General features: G+C 27.1%; 1 protein-coding gene across 10 annotated transcripts in view; it reads right to left on the bottom strand.

Annotated features, from left to right (window-relative positions):
- The window catches only part of lili (LMBR1-like protein lilipod), a 54,241-nt gene that overhangs the window by 7,515 nt on the left and 23,707 nt on the right, over positions 1-23,019 (bottom strand). For all 10 annotated transcript variants that reach the window (XM_071187921.2, XM_016057643.4, XM_071187922.2 and 7 more), the window contains 7 exons: positions 22,170-22,238; positions 18,575-18,639; positions 13,286-13,414; positions 9,382-9,451; positions 7,673-7,743; positions 4,120-4,197; positions 385-458 (listed from right to left, as the gene is read on the bottom strand). In XM_071187921.2, the coding sequence (XP_071044022.1) occupies positions 385-458; positions 4,120-4,197; positions 7,673-7,743; positions 9,382-9,451; positions 13,286-13,414; positions 18,575-18,639; positions 22,170-22,238 (556 nt within the window). The remainder of the gene's footprint in view (positions 1-384; positions 459-4,119; positions 4,198-7,672; positions 7,744-9,381; positions 9,452-13,285; positions 13,415-18,574; positions 18,640-22,169; positions 22,239-23,019) is intronic.

The raw sequence follows: 23,019 nt of genomic DNA, 5'->3' as shown, positions 1-23,019 counted from the left end.
TACTATTGTTTTGTGCCTGCAATATAATTTGCCTTTGTTAGCCACTTTTAAGAACTAAAGGTGCTTCAAACACAATATTTTTACAGGCTTCTGAAAGAATAGAATTTGCACTGCCATCTGTTTCCTAGGACAGTGCTAAATATGTGATCTGAAATTAACTAAACTCACCATGACATTAGAGCCAAGAACACTTATAAATTTAACGAATAATTTAATAAAATAAATGCAACTTCACATTAATTCAACTAATTTAATAAAAATAATTTCAAAATTCATTTCATTTCTTGACAATTTCTTAATAAGTTCCAAAACATAAATGTAAATTAAAATTAAAGAATTACTTCGTTTTTCTTTAAACATTCAATAAAATTTTTCAAAGGATACAATATTAGTATGACTTCTACAAGAGCTCCGAAAGGACCAAATGTTGATAATGAAGTAGCACCCAAAGTTATATTCTGAAAGAATAAAGTAACACTAAAAAAATTATTTTGCATTAATCTCAATTTTAATTCTCTAAGGATTGTGTTGGATTAATATCCTGCTATGTCAACTATTCGGATTAACTTTTGTGATATAACATATATTTTCTCTACATATCATATTACCATTTCGTTATTCATTTCTACATTCAGCTTTACATTTGCTAAACCTTTTACATTCGTTAAACATTCAGTTTTACCTATAACAAAACCTATAGCATAAAAAATATAAATATCAAGATAATCAACGTACAACATTTTTAAGTCTACGTATGCATATATAGACTGTAGACATGTACATGGTGTAAAAAAAAAAAGAAAAAAATATCCACCTGAATAAAACTTATGCATTAAAGAATTAATGACACCAAATATGCTTTTTTTTTTCTTTTACAGATTTGGATTCCTAACCCTTGAGAAATAGGGGATAAACAAAAGTCACAAAAAATTTAGGTCATAATTAGAGTACAAGAAAGATATATATTTATGACAATATTCTGAAGAAAAAAAAATAAACAAAATAATTCACCACAAACAAGAGTAATTTACGATAACCATAACATGAATGATTGACAAATGTTCTCTGTTGCTTAGCAGCCAAGAGGTTAACCAAAAAATTATGTAAAAATAGAAGCTTTTGTTGGTTTAAATTTTTATGTTTAATGGGAATGGCTTATTAATAGTTGATGGAAAATATATTGCCCATTGTCTCGACATTTCTAAACAGCAGATATTTTTTAGGGTAATTTTCTGCCAAAAGGAGGCTCTTTTTAATGTCCTTTGAAAATAAAATTTTAATTAATTAAAAAATTATGATTTCCCACAAGTTCAGAATTTGAACATATAAAATTTTTATATCATTATTTGTGCTTTTTCAAAAGTAACATAGGGACAAAATATATTTCAGTGAAGATTATGGAGGGCCTGGGAGGGATGATTATAACTATAAACTATTATCTATTTTGAATTTTTTAACAGCTTATTTTGAGTCATTTTGCTGATAGCTTACTTTGAATCATTTTATAAAAGTTTTTTTTTTAATTTATAATCCTATTAAAATATCTATATTTATTTCTTATTTAAATCAGCATTACTTCATTCTATCCTTCAACCCACAGAGATAAAAGAGTCATTTAAAAAGAAGAAATATTTTAATTTATTAATTTTAAAAGCCATCTTGAATTCAGGAATCCCTTTTATGACACTAGTATATCTAATAGCCTAGCTACTACAACAATAGTGTCAGTACTGGAAGGCCATATTGGCCTTGTTTTAAATTATATCTTGCATGCAACAATAAATCAATTTTCTTTTTTTTAATACAACATAGCTTTTATTTATTTACTTTTTTAATTATGATTTAGATATAACCTTATGTGGGGATTTATTTAGCATACAGGAAAGATTCTAAGAAAACTTGTTATTTATACAATTCATTTTATTAAAATATTGATTAATTTAAAATAAAGTTCACACAAAATAAGGGGAATGGCTCTTAGATTGAAAATTAATAATTTTTATTTTGTCGTCAGTCACGTGATTGACAACTAGTAATTCGTTTTCGCAACTCATTACCTCCCCTCAACATCATCTTCATCAATTTTAAATATGCCCTTTTTTGCGTAATCGATAGGTTCATTTATTTCAAGTTTTAAATTTTGAACTTTTGAAAATTTAATGCCATCAAAATCGTTTTCGTTTTCACTTTTGCTTTCAAAGTAGAAAAAAGAACCAGTTTTCTTTCTTCATAGGGGGGGGGGGAAAGAAGGTGATAGAAGAATTCCTTCTCCTGCACGCCTTATCTATACAGCACTGATAAGAATGGCTGGAATTTCCTTATCAGCTATGTGCTTCGATTTACTCCCCACCCCCACCTCTTCATCCACTGCTTTGTTGTTTGACAAGAGTTGAGGTTTTGCGCTTTTACATTTAAGTTTTAATTTTAAGCATTTTTTTTTATTGATTTGGAACATTTTTCCGATGAACTGGAAGTACAAATCCAGATTTTAGAAGTCCAGATTTTCGAGGTCGTACTGTGTATATATATGCATACTAATATCGGCAAATTAATTGCACTATTTTATAAAAAATATATATAACTTAATTTAGTATAAAAAATTTATGGTTCATACTTTGATTTTTTTTGCTCAATATTAAATTAAATAATAAAACATAATAATTAACTACTAAACATTATATTATGCAATTATCTTTGGAAAAACAAGTTTCATGAGTTGGTACAAAATTTGGTACAATGAGTTGCGCAATAACCTTTAAAAATATGATCAGAAACACAAAAAACGCTCCTTGCTCCTGTAAAAATGATCAAGGTGAGAGGGTAAATTTGATGGGACCCGTCAAATTCACCCTCTATTTTTTCATGGCAGTGATATTTCCGGGCTGGAATGTTCAAAATTAATGCATCAAAAAAATTTCTTATGCTTGAAATCATGCTTATTTCTTAATCTACAACAGATGGCAATACCAAACTGTTCGTTCAGAGATAGTTTATTTTAAAATAGACATCAGCACTTATATGACATGTATATTTGTGATTAACCAAAGATTAAAAATTAATATGTATTCGTTTGTACAGATGCTTCATTTGTACTTCATATTATGCAATCATTTAGTTTTATAGAATTTTCTTGAATAAAAAAAATAAGCACTTTTATGATCATTTTTGTAAAATTATATGACTGTTAATGAGTTAAGGAATCTAAACTTTCACACACTTTCCTGACTAATCTATTAGGGCCATAACTTTCAAATTGTAGATATTCCTCATATTTTGGGGGAAGAAAAAATTCAAATCCAGGGTAAAAAAAATCTATGCTTATTCCAAGAAAGTACATTTTTGTGTTTTATTTTTCAACTTAATTATTAATTAGAACCTATTAATTAGCATATCATCACTCACTGAACCCATCAAGATTGACATTTACTACAGGAAAATCTGATCATTGGAATAAAACTTATTCTGGGGAATATTGCTTTTTTTAGCGCACTGTAGATATCACATAACAAAAAATTAAGAAATCACTAACGGCCAATTTTCAATGCTGATATTTTTATATGAAACTATATTAATTTCATATTACACAAAAAATAATCTTAAAAATTTCCTTGGACTTTTCCAGTCAACTCTTAAATTTAAATAATTCTTAATCTACTTCAAATTAATTAGATTTACATAAGCATATTCTATTGATATGACATACTTAGTACAGTAGGGAACCGATTATCCGGAATGATCGGGACCATCGCTATTCCGGATAACTGATTTTTCCAGTTTTCTGAATCGCTACAGAAAGCCGTTTTTTTATTGCCAAACTCAACTAAAACAAAAAATTTTTTGGAAATAATCTGAAAAAGAAGAAAAAACAATGAAGTAATACACTAATGATTATTTTCAAAATGATGGTAAGGTAAACATCTTTCAAAAAAGAAAGAAACATCCTGAAATCTTATGAGGGAAAAAAAAAACTTTTTTTAAATGGCGGGAAAATCTATCGAATTTCGTTCTGGGTTTTTGGTTTTCCGGTTTTCTGATTTCCGAATAACGGGCTCTGTACTGTACTAGTAGAAGCAACAATAATAGTTTATAAAGCATATCTTAAAAAATAAGTCTAATTACCTTAGGGGACGTAGGTAGAGATTTTATTCCAAAGCACAATTCCAGTATATTTTGAAAAACAATCAATACAGATAATGCCTAAAAAAAGATTTTTTTAGAAACTTATATAAATTTCTTGAATTTTATGAATCATTTCAGAAACAAACACCTATACATTTTGTAACAAATAAAGAGTGGCCATAATAAAAGAAGTGTTTAAAGGCTGATAACAAGAAAACTGCTGAATCAAACGTACAAATGAGGTTATTTGAAGTTCATCCTACATTACGGAAAAAACTTATTGCTTACAAGTGAATAGCATACAAGCACTTGATTTAAGAAGAAGGAACTACAAATAACTTTGTTTCTCTATAAAATATCTGCTTATACTTCTGCTAAAGGGAAACATGAATGTTATAGTGTTTTATGCAATTTAAGTGTATAATATAAGTGTGACGCCAATTTAAAAATGCATGTAAAATGTTAGTGTTCTGCATTTGTTATTAATGTCTATTTTGTCTGCATTTGTCTAATGTCTCCCAACTCCAGTTGGTGAAAAATGGATATGTCTAACTGTTGCAAATTTAGTCAAGTTTAGTCCAATATTTTTCTTTTTTTTGTCATTGAACTTTAAAAACATCTACTTTAATTTTAGCCACACTCTATAAATAAACATAAATCACTATGTTTAAATGTGGTTCACAAACTTGTACTTATAAAATATTTATAATTCTAGCTTTAAAAGCCATGAAATAATTAAGAAAAAAAAAAGGAGTTAAAATTATAAAATAATTCACTGTCAGTCTATAACAATGATTTCTCACAATCGTAGAGCTATTTTTCCATAGTTTTCCAGAATAATAACAATAATTTTTTACATATAATTAGTTCAATAATAGTACTTAAATGCAAAATGAAACATTTAATATTTTCCACAATTTACATTTTTCCAAACAATAAAACTTGATTTATTTAGTTGTACATTAGAGTTTTCCAGATAGATATGTTTAAATTTAACTACTGAGCAAATAAATCAACTCATTCTTATGCAAAAATAAATAAATAAAAATATAAATTAAAACAAAGAATTGTTAGAAAACCATTGAAATAAATAATAATTTACAAATTAATTAAAAAATATAAGTCATTAAAAAATTTATTGTTTAATAACATTTAAAAGTTTTCCATAAAGCAATAACTGGAATAACAACATCATTTTAATAACAAAATGATAATGTACTAATATTAGCACAAACATGAAAAAAAATTTAAATACTATATTTTAAAGAGAAAACCCAAGCTGAATCTTAATCTTACTACAGTGTAACGTCCCATATCCGGACGTCCCTTTTCTCGAAGGGTCGATTTCCCAGACACTTTTTAACAATTAAAATAAACAAACATCTCTTCATCTTCCCCTCTCTTTTAAAAAAAGAGGTCTTTTAACACGTTTTACTTTTCTAGCTTCTAGTGATTTATGTATTGAACCCATAAATCCCCAAAAAGAGGAAGAGAAGATCTACCAAGACCGTTGAGCGACCGTTAGTGACACTCCTCCTCTGGAATGCAGGAAAGGAGGGAGATTTGTTTTCAAAAGAGCACAATTGAATCTCCTCCCCCCCCCCTTCTTTCTTATGCAGCTGGCTAGTAAAAGAGGAATTTCCTAGAACCTTTTTATTAGAGTGTTAGGGAAAAAAGAAATACTGCGAAAAAGGTAAACGCCAGCAAAGGTTAACGTGGCGGGGGCGTCATTTTCAATCAACAAGAAAAAGTAAAGAGAACCCAATTAGCATGCCATGCCTTTATGCTTGATTGATAGCCAATGATCAGAGAGAAAATAAGAATTTGTCACTTCCCCGCCCTCAACTTGAATGACAAATAAGGAGGAAATGAATTTTTCTCCTCCACCTACCCACTTTAATGAATGACGGTAATTTCCCCTTCTTCCTTGAATCGTTCTAGTTCAAAATGGCGGAGAGAGCAATTGATATTTACATAACTGACAAATTTTCTTCGTTTTCTATATTTTAACCATTCATTATTTTTTTCTAACATTTTGTTTTTGACTAGATATAATTCTAATACGTACTAAAACATTATTGTCCGAAAAATAATGCTTATTTATTAGATTCAGATCGTTTAAAACTTTATTTACCTTAGGGGGTCTATTACACGGATAAATCTAACATCCGGACTTCCAGAAGTCCCACTGATTCCGGATACGTGACTTTCCACTGTATTTCGCCAAAATTCATAACTATCATGCATGTTGCCTTAAATAACTATTAGGTCTTGTGAATAAATGTGTGATACAGTTAAGAAATGAAACTATTTAGCGAAAATTAATTTCAATTTATGTTGCATAAATAACATTTATGTTGTACAAAGAACATAAAAAGTAAAGAGCATGGCACATGCCTCTTACAACTGCATCAAACCTAAACTGAATGGTTTGCAAAGCTGCATTTGGAGGGAGTCTAAAAAATAGCTTAAAATGCATAACCTCTATGAATGAAAACTCATTTCCCTTAAGAATTATTATTGACAAACATGCTGTTATTGGCATAACTCTAGTGGATCTGGAGATTGGGCGGTCAATTCATCTGACTTTTCAGTTGGCACATAAACTTCACACATTTGACCTGGAATAGCTGTGGACTATAATGTTTCAAAATCTTAAACATGATCACTGATTTGATCATTAGTCACATAGAAACAGTACCTCATTAAGACTTTGAGTCTTATTGTACACAGGTTCAGGCAAACCGATAATCTTGACAAAAGTTCAAGTAGTACCAGTTTACATCAAGAGAAACAAGTTCTGTAATAGACTATTTATAAAAATGCATAGTTCAATAAAATACTTCAACAAAAATCTATGCTTGGGAGAGTTAATTAGATCATTTGAATAATATCAATAAAGAACAATTCATGGTAGTATTACACATTTCTCAGAACCTAAAAAGTCCTTCAAAGAATATCACTCTTCTACAAACTCCAAGAGCACCAGCATTATTCTAGATATTTTTTTATTAAATCTCAACATTCCTCACAGAATGTTTTTAATAAAAGTAGTGGTCCCAAAAAAAAATCTAGATATTGTTATCCAGAAATAAAATTATATGAAATTCGAGCTTAAAATTAGGATTTACTTATCTGCATAGTTAACACAATTCTTTTAGTATAAATATCTGTTATTTGTAAGTAAAACTGGCACATTGAGAGAAAGACACAATACTGTGTACTTTGAACACACATATCTATAACGCTCTCATATATTAAAAAATAGTGCTAAGAGTTTTCTTTGTGGCAATATTCAATTCCTCATATTAAGATCATTACACTATAACTTGATTATACCACAATAAATTATAAAAAAGTATTAAATCTTTTTTTTTTTAATCATTTGCATGGAAAAAAATTATTTTGAATGTAAGATTTACAGTTCCAATTTTAAAACTAAAAAAAAAAAAAAAAAAAAACTATATTAAATAGAAACAATTTCGTTACTTCTTTTAGATTAATGATAATTATTTTAGTTCTTGATAAACATTTGTAAAAATTGGAAACTTACTGTTAAAGAAACCAGAATCAACATCACAATAGGATAAATAAAACTTTTCTTCATAGTCCAATTTAGACTTTCTAAAATCAAATAAGAATTTAATTAGTAAAAGCCCAATAGGTTTGAATATTAAGCTTATCTTAATGTTAAACTTTAAACTTTGTATTTTACTTAACGCAATACTTATGTTAAGTAAAATACCAAATTGCCTAAACTGTCTAAAAATCTCATATATGGATGCTTTACAATTATTTTAAAGAACTAAATACAGTTTGAGTAAAAAAAAGAAATACACAATTTTTCTAACTCTTGATAGAAAATAAAAAATTTTTTCATTTGATTTAAAATATTCCTATGTACGAAATACTTTAAATTGCAATTTTTTAAAAAAATGAAAGAACCATAGTTCTCTGGCACAACATTCCCTTTCTAACTTGTACAGAGATAAATCAGCTTGACCTAAAGTAGGAGTGCACAACCTTTTTGAGTGAAGGGCTATTATTTGTCAGTCAATCATACTAAACTATTAAATAAAATGTTACAATTTGCACATAGAAAATTTCTAAAAGAAAATATTAGTTACTACTACAATATTTTTTACAATTTTTAATCTTTTTCAGAAATAGCTATTAATAAATATTTAATTTGTGAGCTTTTTATTTCAGACATAATGCAAAACGTATGTTCAAGAAAATGGGCATAGTTGAAAATATTTTTTCAAGAACATTGACATAGCTGAAAATGTGTATTTAAAGAAATAGACACAACACAAAATGAGCCTTTTTAATTTTAAAGAATGAACAAAATATTTTTAAGCCAAACTAAAACAATTTGAAATTTTGCTTACTTTATTAAACACTTAACATAATCATTACTAAGCAAAATTTTGGACTTAGGGATCAGAGTGGCTAGGTATATTACAAATGCAACTATTCAGACTATCTCTTTGAGTAACAAAATGTGAACAAATCAGTGTCAGTTAGTTTTAAAATCTTTATTACCTCAAAATTTTTCTGAAGCTTGAAAAATCAAAACCAAAAAATTTAATTCTCTTAAGGATCCGAAAAAAGTCTTACCTACATAGTGACAGGGAATGAGAAATGTTGAATGAAATTTGAAAAATTCGCTTAGAGAAAAAATCTAAAAAGGATAATTCCCATGGGTCTTACAAATTTTAAAAAGTAGTGACAAAAATAAAACAAACATAAATGCTTTAATATTTTTGATGAATACCACAGATTATGTTTGAAAGGAATATATGTGTATAAGAATTCTTTGTTTTCATAGATCGAGATGTTAAAATTGTATTTAAAAAATTAATGTCAGACCCTTAAAAATAATTTTTAAGAAATGTGGGACCCTAGTAAAAGGAACTGTAGTCATTTAAATTCAGTTGGGAAAAAAACTTACATTAAAACATGTACATAGTGATCTATACATAACAAGTTTATTTGGATTCATAAGTTAATTATTATAAAAACAATGCTTATAAAAGTAGTTTAAAAATAGAATCAAATGCTCATAGAATCAATATTCATTTCCTTAAATATGTATATTAAGCTTTGTCCATTTTTCTTAAATTTGGATCTTTAAGAATTCTTAAATATGTAGTCTGACCTAGATCCAATTTATAAAGCAATTTTAATTATGTACAAAATAAAAAGCTCACTAATGACTTTCAATTTAAATAAATGAATTTAATAGAACTCAAAACGTACCAGAACCATGAAGGAATTTTAACAGATTTTTGGTTTCTTCTCTAGACACATCTATCCCATTATCCTCATTCTTAAAAAGAAAAACTTAATTAACATTTATATGAAATTGGAAGTATCATACAAAATTGAATCATTGAACACATGAAATTGAAAATACCTTCATAACAGAATCACATTATAGAAGTAAATTCAATATTTTACATTCAACAACAATGTGGATACTATTTTTAAAGAATATATTTTTTTAAATCAACCACTAAAGCGAAATGCAAAACTACACATAAAAACGATGTTTACTTATTTTTTACATAAATAAATAATAACATTATCACTAAGTAAGCAATAATTGTGTTTACTTCTTGTTATAATATTTATTAGGTCAAAAGTTTTGCAATATATTTTTTTAATACTATACTTATCCTTCCTGTCATTTTAAATGCAAATGGCAATGCATTTTTAGCAAAATACTGAAGAATCTTATGCTAAGTAACAAATTTTCAACTCGGGCTCTAATCACTATGAAAAAAAACCAACCACTTTAAAGTACCTTTTTTATTTAAAGTAAATTAAATTTTAACAACTTAGAATACAAAATAAACTATATACAGACACCCAATTAAACAATTATAGTAGAATATATAAATAAAATAAAAATATATGAATGTAAGACCCATCAGAGAATGCTTTGGTTTTAAGTATCTTTCTTTAACTTGGAGCTTTGAAAATACTCTCCAGAGTTATGAAATATATTAGAGAAAAAGATATTTACCACATTTGCATAAGCAGATACAAAACCTGTAAACTGCATTTGGAAAAATGTAACAACTCTATTATACAGAGTAGTAAATAGGATTTTCCTAAAAAAAATTAAAACATCAAATGACTTTCTATATTGATGCCAAAAATAATTATGATATTTTTTTCCCAAAAATGCAGTTACGATTACTACTGATTACTACAAATAGTTACGATTACTACTGAAATCAGTTTGAAATTTCTTGGCTGAAACAACTGTTTAAAAATATTTAAAATGTCTGGGGTACATAACTGTTTAGAAAATTATTATAGAAAAAAGCAGATATAAATTTCAAAACTTGATTTTACAATTTTTGAAAAAGTTTAAAAACACATTACAATGAACTACTTTTAATTGAACAAGAGTGATTTAATAAGGCATACTTAAAGTAGCATTTATTCCTCTAGAATTTTCTGACTGCAATGTTAAAATTTTATATTCTGTTCTAAGTTTTTCTATTTTTTTGGTTTCTTCAAATTTTGCAAACGAGTTTGAAACGGAAAATGTTTTAAATGACATATATTTAAAAAAAATTAGGCAAGTTTTAAAAAAAAAAGATAAAAACAATTGTGGATGTAGCTAACGAATCTAGGAAGTATTCCCTCAATAGTGATGAATATCTAAAGCATTTCGGAATTAACTGTATGGGCAACTTATTAAGTTTCCTTCAAGATGTATCATTAGTGAGTCGGTTGAATGGAGTTACAATTCTTGTTTTAACACACATGTTTTTATAGATCAATTGGCCTAATAACTAAACACTGAATTACCAATTACTACAAGCACAGAAGTCAAAAGATTGAGCTTTTATTTTATACAATTCATGCTGTCAAAATAAATTAAAGAAAAAACTCTCAATTGAAAAATTAGAATACTTTCAAATTACATCAAAAGCAAAAAGTTAATTCAAAACACATAAAAATGAAACATAGTTTTTTAACATTAAATACAATTAAATGCAAGTTCATATAAGACAAAGTTTTCTTACTCATTAAATAAAAATATCTTACTTCAGTTTGACTTCCACGTTTTTTTTTTTTTTTTTAAATTGAAATTTAAATAATTGGGAGATTCTTCCAGTCCTCTAAAGTTTTAATTATAAAGAGTCACAGCTGTTAACTAAATCTAAAGCAAAAAGAAAAAGTAAACATCACTGGTCTGGACACGTGATTAATGATTACCAAATAAAGGCAAAGTAGTTTCTCTTATCTCTTTTTTTAGTTCAATTGAGTCGATCTCAGAACTTTGATATCTGAGGCAGTAACAATCTTACTAGTTTCTTGCATTATTTGGTTGAGGTTTCGTGTTATATTCAAGTGACTCGTCTCACATTTTTTAGTTCCTTCTGCGTTATCATACATAAATGTAAATTTTTTTATTTTTATATGAACTGATAAAATGATATGTTATTTCTTTCATTCAAACGTCAATCAGAATTTCACGTTTATAAAAAGTACATATTATATCTGATATAATTTTGATTAATTAAGTATATTCGCTTCATTATAAAGCTATTCCTATTATTATAAAATTATTCCAATTCAAAACATGTTATAAACATTAAAAAAATGTTTTTAACAAATAGTATGTTATAAAAGCTATTAAATTTAAATAATTAATAAACATGATTTACTATATAATGATTGTGTTTATTTATAACAACTATAAATACATAAAAGCAGCTAACTGATTTCATTTCCAAATTTCTCTCTATATATTCCAGATATAAAGATATTTTTTTAGCGCCTGATGAATAATAACTTATTACTTAATTTGCATAATATACTTCAGCTATGGACGAGGTTTTGACACTGAAACCACATGGCTCTTGGTGTGCCAGTGGTCCTATGACTAAAATTTTAATATAGATACAATGTATGTGGATTTATAATTAAATTTAATATAAACATAAAAACAAATTGAAAGATAAGACTTCCTCTAATTCTTTTATAAATCTATCAATTCTTATCTCTTTGCGTGTTGACCCTACAGGCAGTCTGGTCACCGTTCGAGCCAACTTCTTGTAGCATCCACTTTGTAGCTTGAGCAAAACAGATTTATTGTTACAAAATTTAACTATTCACAGCCTAATTGATGTGGAGGAAAAATTTGGTTGTCCCTGGTTGTGTACAGCCAAATATTATTAAAAAAAGGAACTGGAAAGATTTTTCACTGAAAAGCATTTAGTTCAGATGAAAATATAGCAGTTACAAATTATGATTATATTAGCTATTTTTTCTTTCTTATTTTTGTTTTCATTTATTTATTTTTGCATATGATACCTAAAATAAATTATAATTTAAGTATTTATGATTTTGTAAAATGTATTATTGATAGTTCATGAACAATGAAATTTAAAGACCTTACTTTAACAAAGTCAAATATCTCAGGTGATGTAGAAAATATTAACTGATTTGCTTTTGTCTTATTTTATTTATACAACTTCATTTTCAAAGTATTCTTTAAGAAAGGATTTATATTTTGCATTAACTCATAATTTTCTTTCTTTCTTTCTTTGTTTATTATGTGCCATGTTTTCTAATTAAGTGCATACATAAAAATAAAACTTTATTAATAAGAAACATAGAGTAATTATATACTATAATGGATAACTTTCAACTTGCTCAAACGTATTGCTCAAAAGAACACAAAAAGAAGATATTATTTTGGAATTTTAGTTGACAAGCATTTGATACAAAAAGTAATGAATTTATGTAATTGATAATTCATTGTATCAGTATCAATTTGTAACTGATACTGAAAAAGTTGGTACTTACAAGCATGCAGACCAGCAATAATTTAATTCAATAAATAAAATTATTGACGCTGTATTATACGGAACACTGTCAGCTGAAACTGTCAGTAGTTGAATGACAATGTTGAGAAACCTTCCTTTCTGCTTAATTCATGGCAACAATCAACATTACAAAGAAAAAACTTTTTTTTGATAAGAGAAAATTCAGCACTTTTTACAAACACCCAATGAAGAATAAGCACCTTTAAAGGCTTTTAAAAAACAAAAACTAAAAATAAGCATCTTTCAGTACCTTTTAAAAAAGATACACACCATATAGTATAAAACACAAAAAAAAATTGAAAAATACTGACCCTAGATAAATTTGAACGCTTATAAACTTGATTTAGTTGAAAAACAGAATTTCTTACAGCTTCATCATTTGCCATAAAAAGAACTTGAGGCTTCACAAAACTTTTGAGATAGCGACTTACGGGAGTAAGCTACAAAATAATTCCATGATTATAAGAATAAAACTAATAAGAAAAATAATCAATAAAATAATTAAAAAGAAAAGACAGTAAAAGTCGGTCATAATGACAATTCAAACATTATAGTAGATGAAACTGTCATTATCGAGTGCTTATTGGCAGAAGCAAACACATTTAATGTTAAAATAAAAATATTGAAAATGCAATAGACATATTGCATTTTCCAAAAGACATATCATTTTTTTCATAACAGCTATTTTTAATTAAAATATGCAGAGTAGGTTACTTTTGTCTACAGATCGTAAACTGAATTACATAGCTTTGTACTTTATTAAAGGCAAAAATGCTTACAACAGAAATGCTTAAATAAGAAGTTTCTGCAAGGAGAAAATGAAATGAAGTGCTTCAATGACAACAGAGAATATGGATTTAAATAGTCAAAAAGGGATATATAATAATAAAAATATGGTCAACAAAAGGATTTCTAATAAATGAAGAAACCCTTTTTTGTTAGAAAGAAGATAACTTAGCAGGTGGTCAACCTTGTATTGCATTTTAAAATAAGGTTTATAATGGCAAAAAGTACACAAGTCGTTTTTCACTTTTTTGCATTGGTACTAGAAATCAAAAAAATTTTCCATTGAATTCTTTTTCAATATTGCTCACTTAAACAGCAGAAAAATGTATTTTCCTCAATAAAATTTTGACATAATAGCGGTAGGCTAGCCATTTTTAACTTATTATGAACATACAATTTTATACCATTAATATTAGCTTTTTAATATTTGTCATAATAGCAAACTTCCAGCAATATACTGTTTTCCTTCTATCAAACTTTTCACTGTATTTAAAACCAAATATTTTATTAAATTTACTGTATTTAAACCAAATATTAATTCACCAAAAAACATAGGAGAAAAGTATATTAATTGTATTAAGTGTTTTCAAAAATTTCAATAAAATTTTTTACTTTTTATCAGATTTGAACAAATAATGCAGTGTGAAAAGAAAATAATGAAAAAGTCACATTTTGAAGTTGCTGTTAAAGCATTATGTGACATTTTTCAAAGTTGTCCAACTACCTGTATATTTCTTTAACTTTATGGGATTGACCTCAGTTCTGGATAATTATCACTCAACTGTTCATGTTATCATTTTAAAAATGGACATGCGTAAAAATTATCCATATTACAAAAACAAAAGTTCGACAATGTAGATTTACAAAATTAATTTCTAAAATGCCCATTATATCATAACAATTTTAGTCACTTTTTGACCAAAACAAAAATTTACTTTCCACATCATTTCAAGGAATATATATTTAGAAGAATAAGTCCAAGACTATAAACTACTTATCACATAGTATAAATACACGTGTTAAAGTTTCCAAAGAAGAACTTATAAATTTCATTTGTTACATAACTTGCCAATTTGAAAAATAATTTTTTAAGTCCACTTTGTATCATTAAGATTTAGTTTATTTTTTTACTTAATTAAAACAATTTTACAAAAAAAATTTGAATTTTAGTAAAATGTGTGGTGCTGTTTTAAAGGGCAAGAGGAGTAGAAACTATTTAACTCATAAAAAAATACAAAGAATATTTTTGAAAAAAGTTTTTCTTTTTTAATTTTCTCTTGCATCATTACAATTTAGTTTGGCAAAATTTTTCAAAATTTATTAATATTTATAAATTTTTAACGGGTTTAAAAGTTCTGGTTAATTCAGATAATTACTCATCTGGCTTGGAAAATAAATAAATATGATTATTTAAAAAAAATTTCACCATTGGATGAATATAATTTTTTATTGATCAGCCTCTTCAATAACAAATAGCAAAATTTACCCACAAAAGATAATTAATGGTTAGTTGATTACTAATTGGTCATAATTAATTTCCATATTCTTGTCTTATTTACTTATTCACAAATTAAGAATTATGATATTTTTTTAAAATAATAAAATTTTAATAAACCAATTTTAATTTTTTTATAATAAATAATACTTTTTTTAATAATATTTTTCATATCCATAATGGCATAGACTCCCTTAATGATACACATGAGATTCTCTGCATCCCTATTTTTAATCTACTGAATTGTACTCTCAAGTATGACTTTTTAAATATACAGTAGAGAACCATTTATCCGGTATCCAGATAACCGGGAAACCAGAAAACCAGGAAACCAGAAAACCAGGAAAAAATTTTATTGGTTTTCCCGCCATTTTAAACTAGAACAATTATGAAAAAAAGCAGAAATTGTACTCATCCTTGAAGTTGAGTAGAGGAAAATGTAAGGAAGGGGAGAATTTTTTCCCCGTTTACCCAGAGAAACGTCATTTCCTCCGTGACCTTGAAGGCAGGGAAGGGAGGAATGTTTTGCTCAAGGGTGTGGCATGCTGATTTCGTTTTCTGTTTGATTTACGAGGCGGGTGGGGAAAATGCATTGCATGCATATCAGTGAACAGAAGATGAAAGAGAAAAATATATTTATCTATTTGACATCGATTAATAAAAATAAAACCTTTTTCTTCTGAATAAATTCTCCTTCTTTGGAAGTGCGGTATCATTTGCAATTTTTTATTGATGTAGAATCACATCTGCTGTAATTAAATTTCGTGCTTTTATCAACAAAAAAAATAAATAAAAGGAGATTTGTTTATTAATTTAAACATAGGATTATTTTATGAAGCAGATTGAAGTTTTGTTTTTCTGATTCCACTAGGTTTGATATTTTTTTCTTTTCACGATAAATTTCGCACTCAATAAATTAATTCTTTTTATTCATAAATTTTATCATTAGGTTTTTATTTTTTAAATTCCATTGATCTTGCCTTGTTCTGGGTTTTAATATTTATGCTAGTGCCTTTTTTAACTATCGTTTGGGCTCGATAATTTTCAAGTGTTTTTATTTAGATTAATAAGTTTTCCTTTTATTTTATCGTTTCCCTCGTATAATTAGGTATGAAATATATTGCGTTATTTAACCATTGGTTTTGTTTATATTAGTTAATTTAGGAATTGTAATTATTTTTAAAAAATAAATATGGGAATTTTGTATTTTTTAAACTTGTTTTTCTTGTCTAAACTTGCAAATTTTTTTATTCTTTTAAATGTTATTTTTCTACCATTTCTTTTTTCTTTTTAAAGTTAGGAGTACCTTTCTTTTTTCTTTTACTTTATGCATTACACTTCTTCCTTGTAATTTGGGTTCGATAAAACATCGATTAACGATACTTTTTGGTGGATCCAGAAAACCGGGAAATTCAGACATCCGGGATAGCGATGGTCCCGAGCATCCCGGATAATTGGTTCTCTATTGTATAAAAAATTTTATTAGGGTTAACAAATTACAGAATCACAGAAAAATTTTTTACTGATGCTCGAAGCTCAAACTCCCAACTAAACAGCAGGCTTGGCTGACATATTGATGCATCGGAAAATGTCAATGTTATACAATCCTCGCCAATCCGAGGTTTGGATTGACATTTTTTTCGAAGTATAAACAATTATGATTTATCTGCATTAATGTACATTTCCCAATGCATCATAGGCATTGATGTTGACATGTGGGATAAAGAGCATTATTCCTCATAGCACATTAATGATTTCAAGCGCACTTGAAGAGCAATTATCCCGATCAGACATGGATGATCATAATCTGCCAAAAAGAGCATTCTCCCCTGATCATAAGTGAACATTGATTATTGAGTAGATTATCATTATTTTCTTAGTGTTTTTTCCATCATGACTCATCAAGTAGAGATATACATTTTGCTAACATGCTGACTCCTCATGTGACTTGAATAACTGAGAATTGAAGAGTTGTTGAATCTCTGTTATTGAAACAAGCTTTTTTTAACTGTTTAAATCTTCCGGTGTTGATTTGTTTATAATCAATTTATCAATTAATCGTTTTTTAGCCGGTATTTCGCTAAAAAATTCAAGTTTTTAAATATTGTGAAATAATCATTATTGTGAAAAAACATAAAAAATTCAATATTTATTTTAAAAAATGGATCTTACTACATGCAAATTTTCACTATTTTTGCTTTATTCAGTGATTCCTTTTAGTTTTCAATGCATTGCATTTTTTTTTCAAAAAAAAAAAGTTTTGATAGTAATATACTGAATTTACGATGGATGAGGATAACTTGGAATTTGCACATGGCTTTTGACATCAGCTGTTCTTAAGTTTTCAATCTTTCCAGGGGTCTGTCCAGACCGAATTTACTACCGTTTAGCGGTACCTTCACAAATTCAACTTTAGGAAAAACGGTAGTTTCACAAATTTAATTTCAGGAAAAACGGTAGTTTCACAAAATACTTTTTCTTAAAATGTTATTTTTGTATTCCTTAAGAAATGATAAATCCATATTCTTGCCATATTTTTGCATTGGATTTTTTAAATATAATTTTTAATTTTTCACAAATTATGTCTAAATTTTCACAAAATAGGTACCTCTCAGAAAAACCTAGACAGACCCCTGCTTTCTCAATTCATCAGAAGAGTTTTTTAATTTTTTTGTTTATAAAGATTTTTTTATAAATATTGACTCAATGTGCGTTTTAATCTTGATGTTACATTCATAATTGCCATGCACAGACTGTTCTGCCTTATTTTTTAAATTTTTTCAATGTGTTGTCATGTTACTGATGTATGATGCTACTAATGTTTTATTGTTTGTTTTTTTTTCAAAAATCCAAGAATTGTTAATAACTACACAAATTTATAATATTTTAAATACTTTACTTGTTAGATAACTGAGGATTGAGTAATTACAAAAATAAGATTTCACGCCTTAAGAAATCAATTATATGCTCAAAAACTGGAAAAAAAATTTAAATCATGCAATACGAAATGCAAAACACTAATGAAGCGAAACATTGCGATGTCAGAGTGACGATACTTTAAGATGCCAAAAGCATAACATTGCCCAGTTCTACTAAATAGTGACATGTGTTGCTTAATATATAAATGCAACATATCTATTTTATGATAAGTAAGGTGCAAAATTTTTTTAAAAAAATACATTTAATTAAGGAATTAAATTTTTCTTTACTATATGGATACAATATACAATGTAATAATATATAATAATCATATACAATACAATGAAATAATATACAATAATCATATACAATGTAATGTCTTTAAAGAAAACAATTTTACCTTTGGCTGAACAATAACATCTGACATAACAGTAAACAATCGAGCAAATCCAACTGGTGTGCATACTAAAAATTAAAAATAAAAACAAATATTAATACAATATAGGATTACAACTGTCATTTTTAAGCAAAATAAAAAATTCTGTATAACTGATTTTTGTGCAACTTACTTCTTAAGACATTACAAGCAGTGGGAATGTATTAAATTGTTTTTGGAAACTTAAGAATGAGAAAAATACCAATAAAAGATAATACTAAATATTATACAAATACAATAATATTTGAGTATAGGTCTTTATTGACATTTTTGTATCAATTTCATAAAATAGTATTGGCAGACACAACTTATAATCCCAAGAATAAAATTATATTGTGTTGCAATTATTTCTATTTTTAAAAAGGCATTTATCAAGGGATCCAATAAAATTAACAATTTGAGATTTTTTGACAATGTCATTTTTGTATATGTACACATGTAATTTTTGTCATTATTTTAGGTTGTTTAAAAAATTGGAAGCATAAAATTAGATTTGCCAAATATTTTTCAAAACATAACATTAAAGCCAGAAACTTATTTTATTAAGCAAAATTTTGCGTGGATTTGCATAAATTTTAATTTACATAAACAGGAAATGAAAATTAAAAATATTCAACTAGTATAAAACATTTTATCCAGGGCATACAGGAATTGAACCTTAGATAAAGAGATCAAGAGCACTGAATATTCAAAAACTCCATTAAAAAACATAGGGGAAGGTGGGGTAATGGCGTATAATTATGATTCAAAGACCTGTTGGAGATAAACTGTTCAAACTAGAAACTGTCTGATTTATGAGTACGAAAAGTTCAAGATGAACTATTTCTTATATAAATGATTTTTTTCTAGAAAAATCGAACAACTGGGTTTTACCCCACTAGTAGGATAAAACCAAGTTCACATGTTAAAACTATAGGAAATTTTGAAATACTAGAATTTCAGTGCAAAAGTTATAGACATTTCTATTTTATATGACAATTTAAGAAAATTATGTATGTAATTAACATGTGATGTACTCAAAGGGGAAAGAGAAGGACAATTGTCTAATTTGTCCTGGGGCCCATAAAGTCTTCGTTCACCTTTGGATTTGTAGTGTTGCTACAACTCTCTTTCCTTTTTATGAGTATCAGTCATCCTATTTCTGCCCAAACTGTCTGACTGTTTGAGATAGCCTCTCTGTTAATAAAATAAGCAGTTTTGGTCTGCCAATTTTTGGGTAAGGAGAGGAAACCTGAGAACAGGGGCAGGACAGAGGTGAGGAAGAGAGGGCTAAGACCTGGAGAGAGCTGAGTGGGATCTGATAAAAAAAAAAAGGTGTTGTGATACAAATTCTGAAGCAAGATATACAGCAACCCTGAAACTATTGCTGCAACAATTGATATATAGATCCAGATAATAACTACCTGATACCTACAAATGGTTTCTCAGTTCTTTAAGGTTTCAAGCCAAGTCAAGTACATGTGCAAGATAAGTGACTTTAAATTCAATTGACTATAGCAGTGCAATTCCTTTTCTTTAAGTGTTCAATCCAAATCTGTTTGTCACATGTTGATTTAGTTTTGTGTAATTTGTAATTACCTTATTTTATTATGCCACATGGTCTGATTTATTTTAATGAGTAAATCTTGATAATTAAGTTAATCATTATTAAAATTGCTTTAGTAAATGTTCTCCCTTGTGATCATTATTTCTAGACATATATTTTTATCTTACTTTATTTGTATGTGTTGGTGATGATTTGGGATAGGCCATAGTTGATAAATGCATTAGTACTAAATTTGTCAATTATCCCACTATACTTTACCCAAATTGTCACCACAGATGTAGTTATTTTTTTCCTCCAATGAACTACAGCTTCTTGCGCCTAGCATAGATGCACATCAAAAGAATAGATGATAATAAAAGAATAGATGCTAAACTGCATTGTACAAGATTTCGTCCTGCCTGCAGAGATTATTGAGACAAAAATTATTGAGACAGTGCTAATTATTGGGCTAAAGCCTTATTATTTTTTAGGGTATGAATCATTAGTAAATGCATAATAAGCTGAACTAAGAATAATTCTTATGACTGTAATGATCAATCTTGTCTTGTTTTTAAGGATAATCTAATCTTGCTTTTAAGTATAGCTTAAAAACAAGAGAATATCAATGAGTTGACGTAGTAAAACAAACCAGAAGTGATTGTGACACAAAGTGATAAACCTTGAGTTTTATGTGCAAATAATCTGTATCAATTTATCTTTAACATAATCAATAGAATTAACATTTATAAACATTAATTTGAAATAACATTTATTAAATTACCTACTAATGAAGAATATCACACCTTTAGAGAACCAATTCAAGAAAAACTTACTTCTTATAAGAATCCAGTTATTGGATTTAAAAATCGCATTAATATAAATCGCAATATTGGATTTTAAACTCACATGAATACAGATAGCGATGTTTGGTTTTAAAAACACATAAATACAAATCACGATATTGAATTTTTAATTACGTGAATAGAAATTGCTATGTACAATTTTTAAATGGTGTTAATACAAAGCCAACTTAAATCAGGTAAATACGAAAATCAATGTTTCTTATTAAAATTGGGATATTAGCAGATTCCAATGCAGTTCCAAATATTCAAATTGGCGAAAATGAGCCAAACCAAAAGAATCAAATAGGTGGAAGAATCACGTAAGATGCAATTCTTCACATAATTGGCGCAAGAATGTATGCAAACGTCTTGTCAACGACAAAAGCTTCAAAATTTCATCAAATTTTAAGTCTCTGAACCAATGGTTCTGAGATAAGCAGAATTCTGCAATATTTGCACAAAAATCACATGCCCAGCTTCAATTTTTAGACCTGAATGAATAATACGAAAAACCTGGAATTCCAGGGAATCTCTGCAATTCAATCACCTCTGACAAACTTATCAACACAAATGCAGTAAATTAATCAACCTCTGCTTTATCTTTTCCCTTTTTTTTGCAATGAACTTTTTGCTTTAAAAAATGTCTATTAGGAGTTTCATGTCAAAAATTTTTAAGAATCAAGATTTTTCTGATTTTTCTTCAACCTTTTTCCTTCATTTCAAATTATTTAGGCCTGTAGGTATGTTTTATTTTATTTTAATATATATATTTTTTTCTTTTTATCTAAATAAACATATTTCCTTAATGCTTGTTATTTTAAAATGTGATGCTATTCATTGTTGAATTTGAGGCACAATTTTATTTTGATTTATCAGAAATAGAAAAAGTCAATTATCTAGAAAGGTGATGGTCTTGAACATTTCAGATAATTAGTTTCTAATTATATATTTATTTCAGGAAAATAGCATTATAAGATAGCATATTACTTTATGACATATCAATCAAATATCATATTACTTTATGACATATAAATTAATATCATATCACTTTTGATAAGTCAATTAAATAAGTTCGTGTAATTTATTTCATTAACGAACATTTTTCAGAACGATATACTTATACACTAATCAGCATAAAAAAATTTAACTGAGAAAATAAAAGAAAAACAATTAACTTTTTAATCACACTCACTTAATAACATAAGAACTCCAAGGAATGAAACACATGAATACAGAAAAGGCAAATAGTATGTTGAGAAGTCTATAAAAAGAAATAACATAACTGTTAATATTTACAGAATTGTATTAAGTAAACATTAATAAAAGAATAAGAAAGCATCCAAATTTGGCATTAATTAAGACAAATTAACCTTTAAAAATTATTAAAAATTTGGGATTGATATTTTTGTCTAATGATTTCTCAAAAAATTTCTCTTCGTGCATCTTTAAGAAAATGCACAATTTATTGTTTTTATTTCATTTTATTCACTTATTTGTATCAATTTAATTGTGTTTAGCTAAATGTTTTGCAAATTTTACAAGTATTTAAAAATTTGAAAGATGAGCAATGAATTTTGCTTTTGCGTATTTCGCTATATCTCAAGAAATTTTAAACGAATTAAAAAAATTTTACACACAAATATAAAATTTGTTTATCTAAAGGTTGTTTATTTAATAAAGGTTGGAAAAATTTCGAATTGTAAGGTACATACATTTTTGCATTATTTTAAAGAACATAATTTTACATTGCAAACTACAGAATTTGAGCAAAATTGGCTGAATAGTTCCTGAGAAATTAAATTTTAAATATCTGAATTTTTTGAAATTTAATTTCTCAGGAACTACTCAACCGATTTTGCTCAAATTTTGTATTTTATCATGTGAAATTACATTCTTTTAAATTATGAAAAAATTTGTATACTTAACGATTCAAAAAAATTTCGACTTCTTTTAAGTAAAATAATAAAAAATAAGAAAAATTTACGGAAAGTTATTTTTGGTTTGAAATTGTCTTTGGATAAACAAATTTTATAATTATAAGC

The sequence above is a fragment of the Parasteatoda tepidariorum genome, chromosome 11, assembly GCF_982258835.1.
Source record: "Parasteatoda tepidariorum strain Cologne lab strain chromosome 11, Ptep-v5.0, whole genome shotgun sequence".
Classification (NCBI taxonomy): Eukaryota; Metazoa; Arthropoda; class Arachnida; order Araneae; family Theridiidae; genus Parasteatoda; species Parasteatoda tepidariorum.
This window is presented reverse-complemented; position numbering and strand designations above follow the sequence as displayed.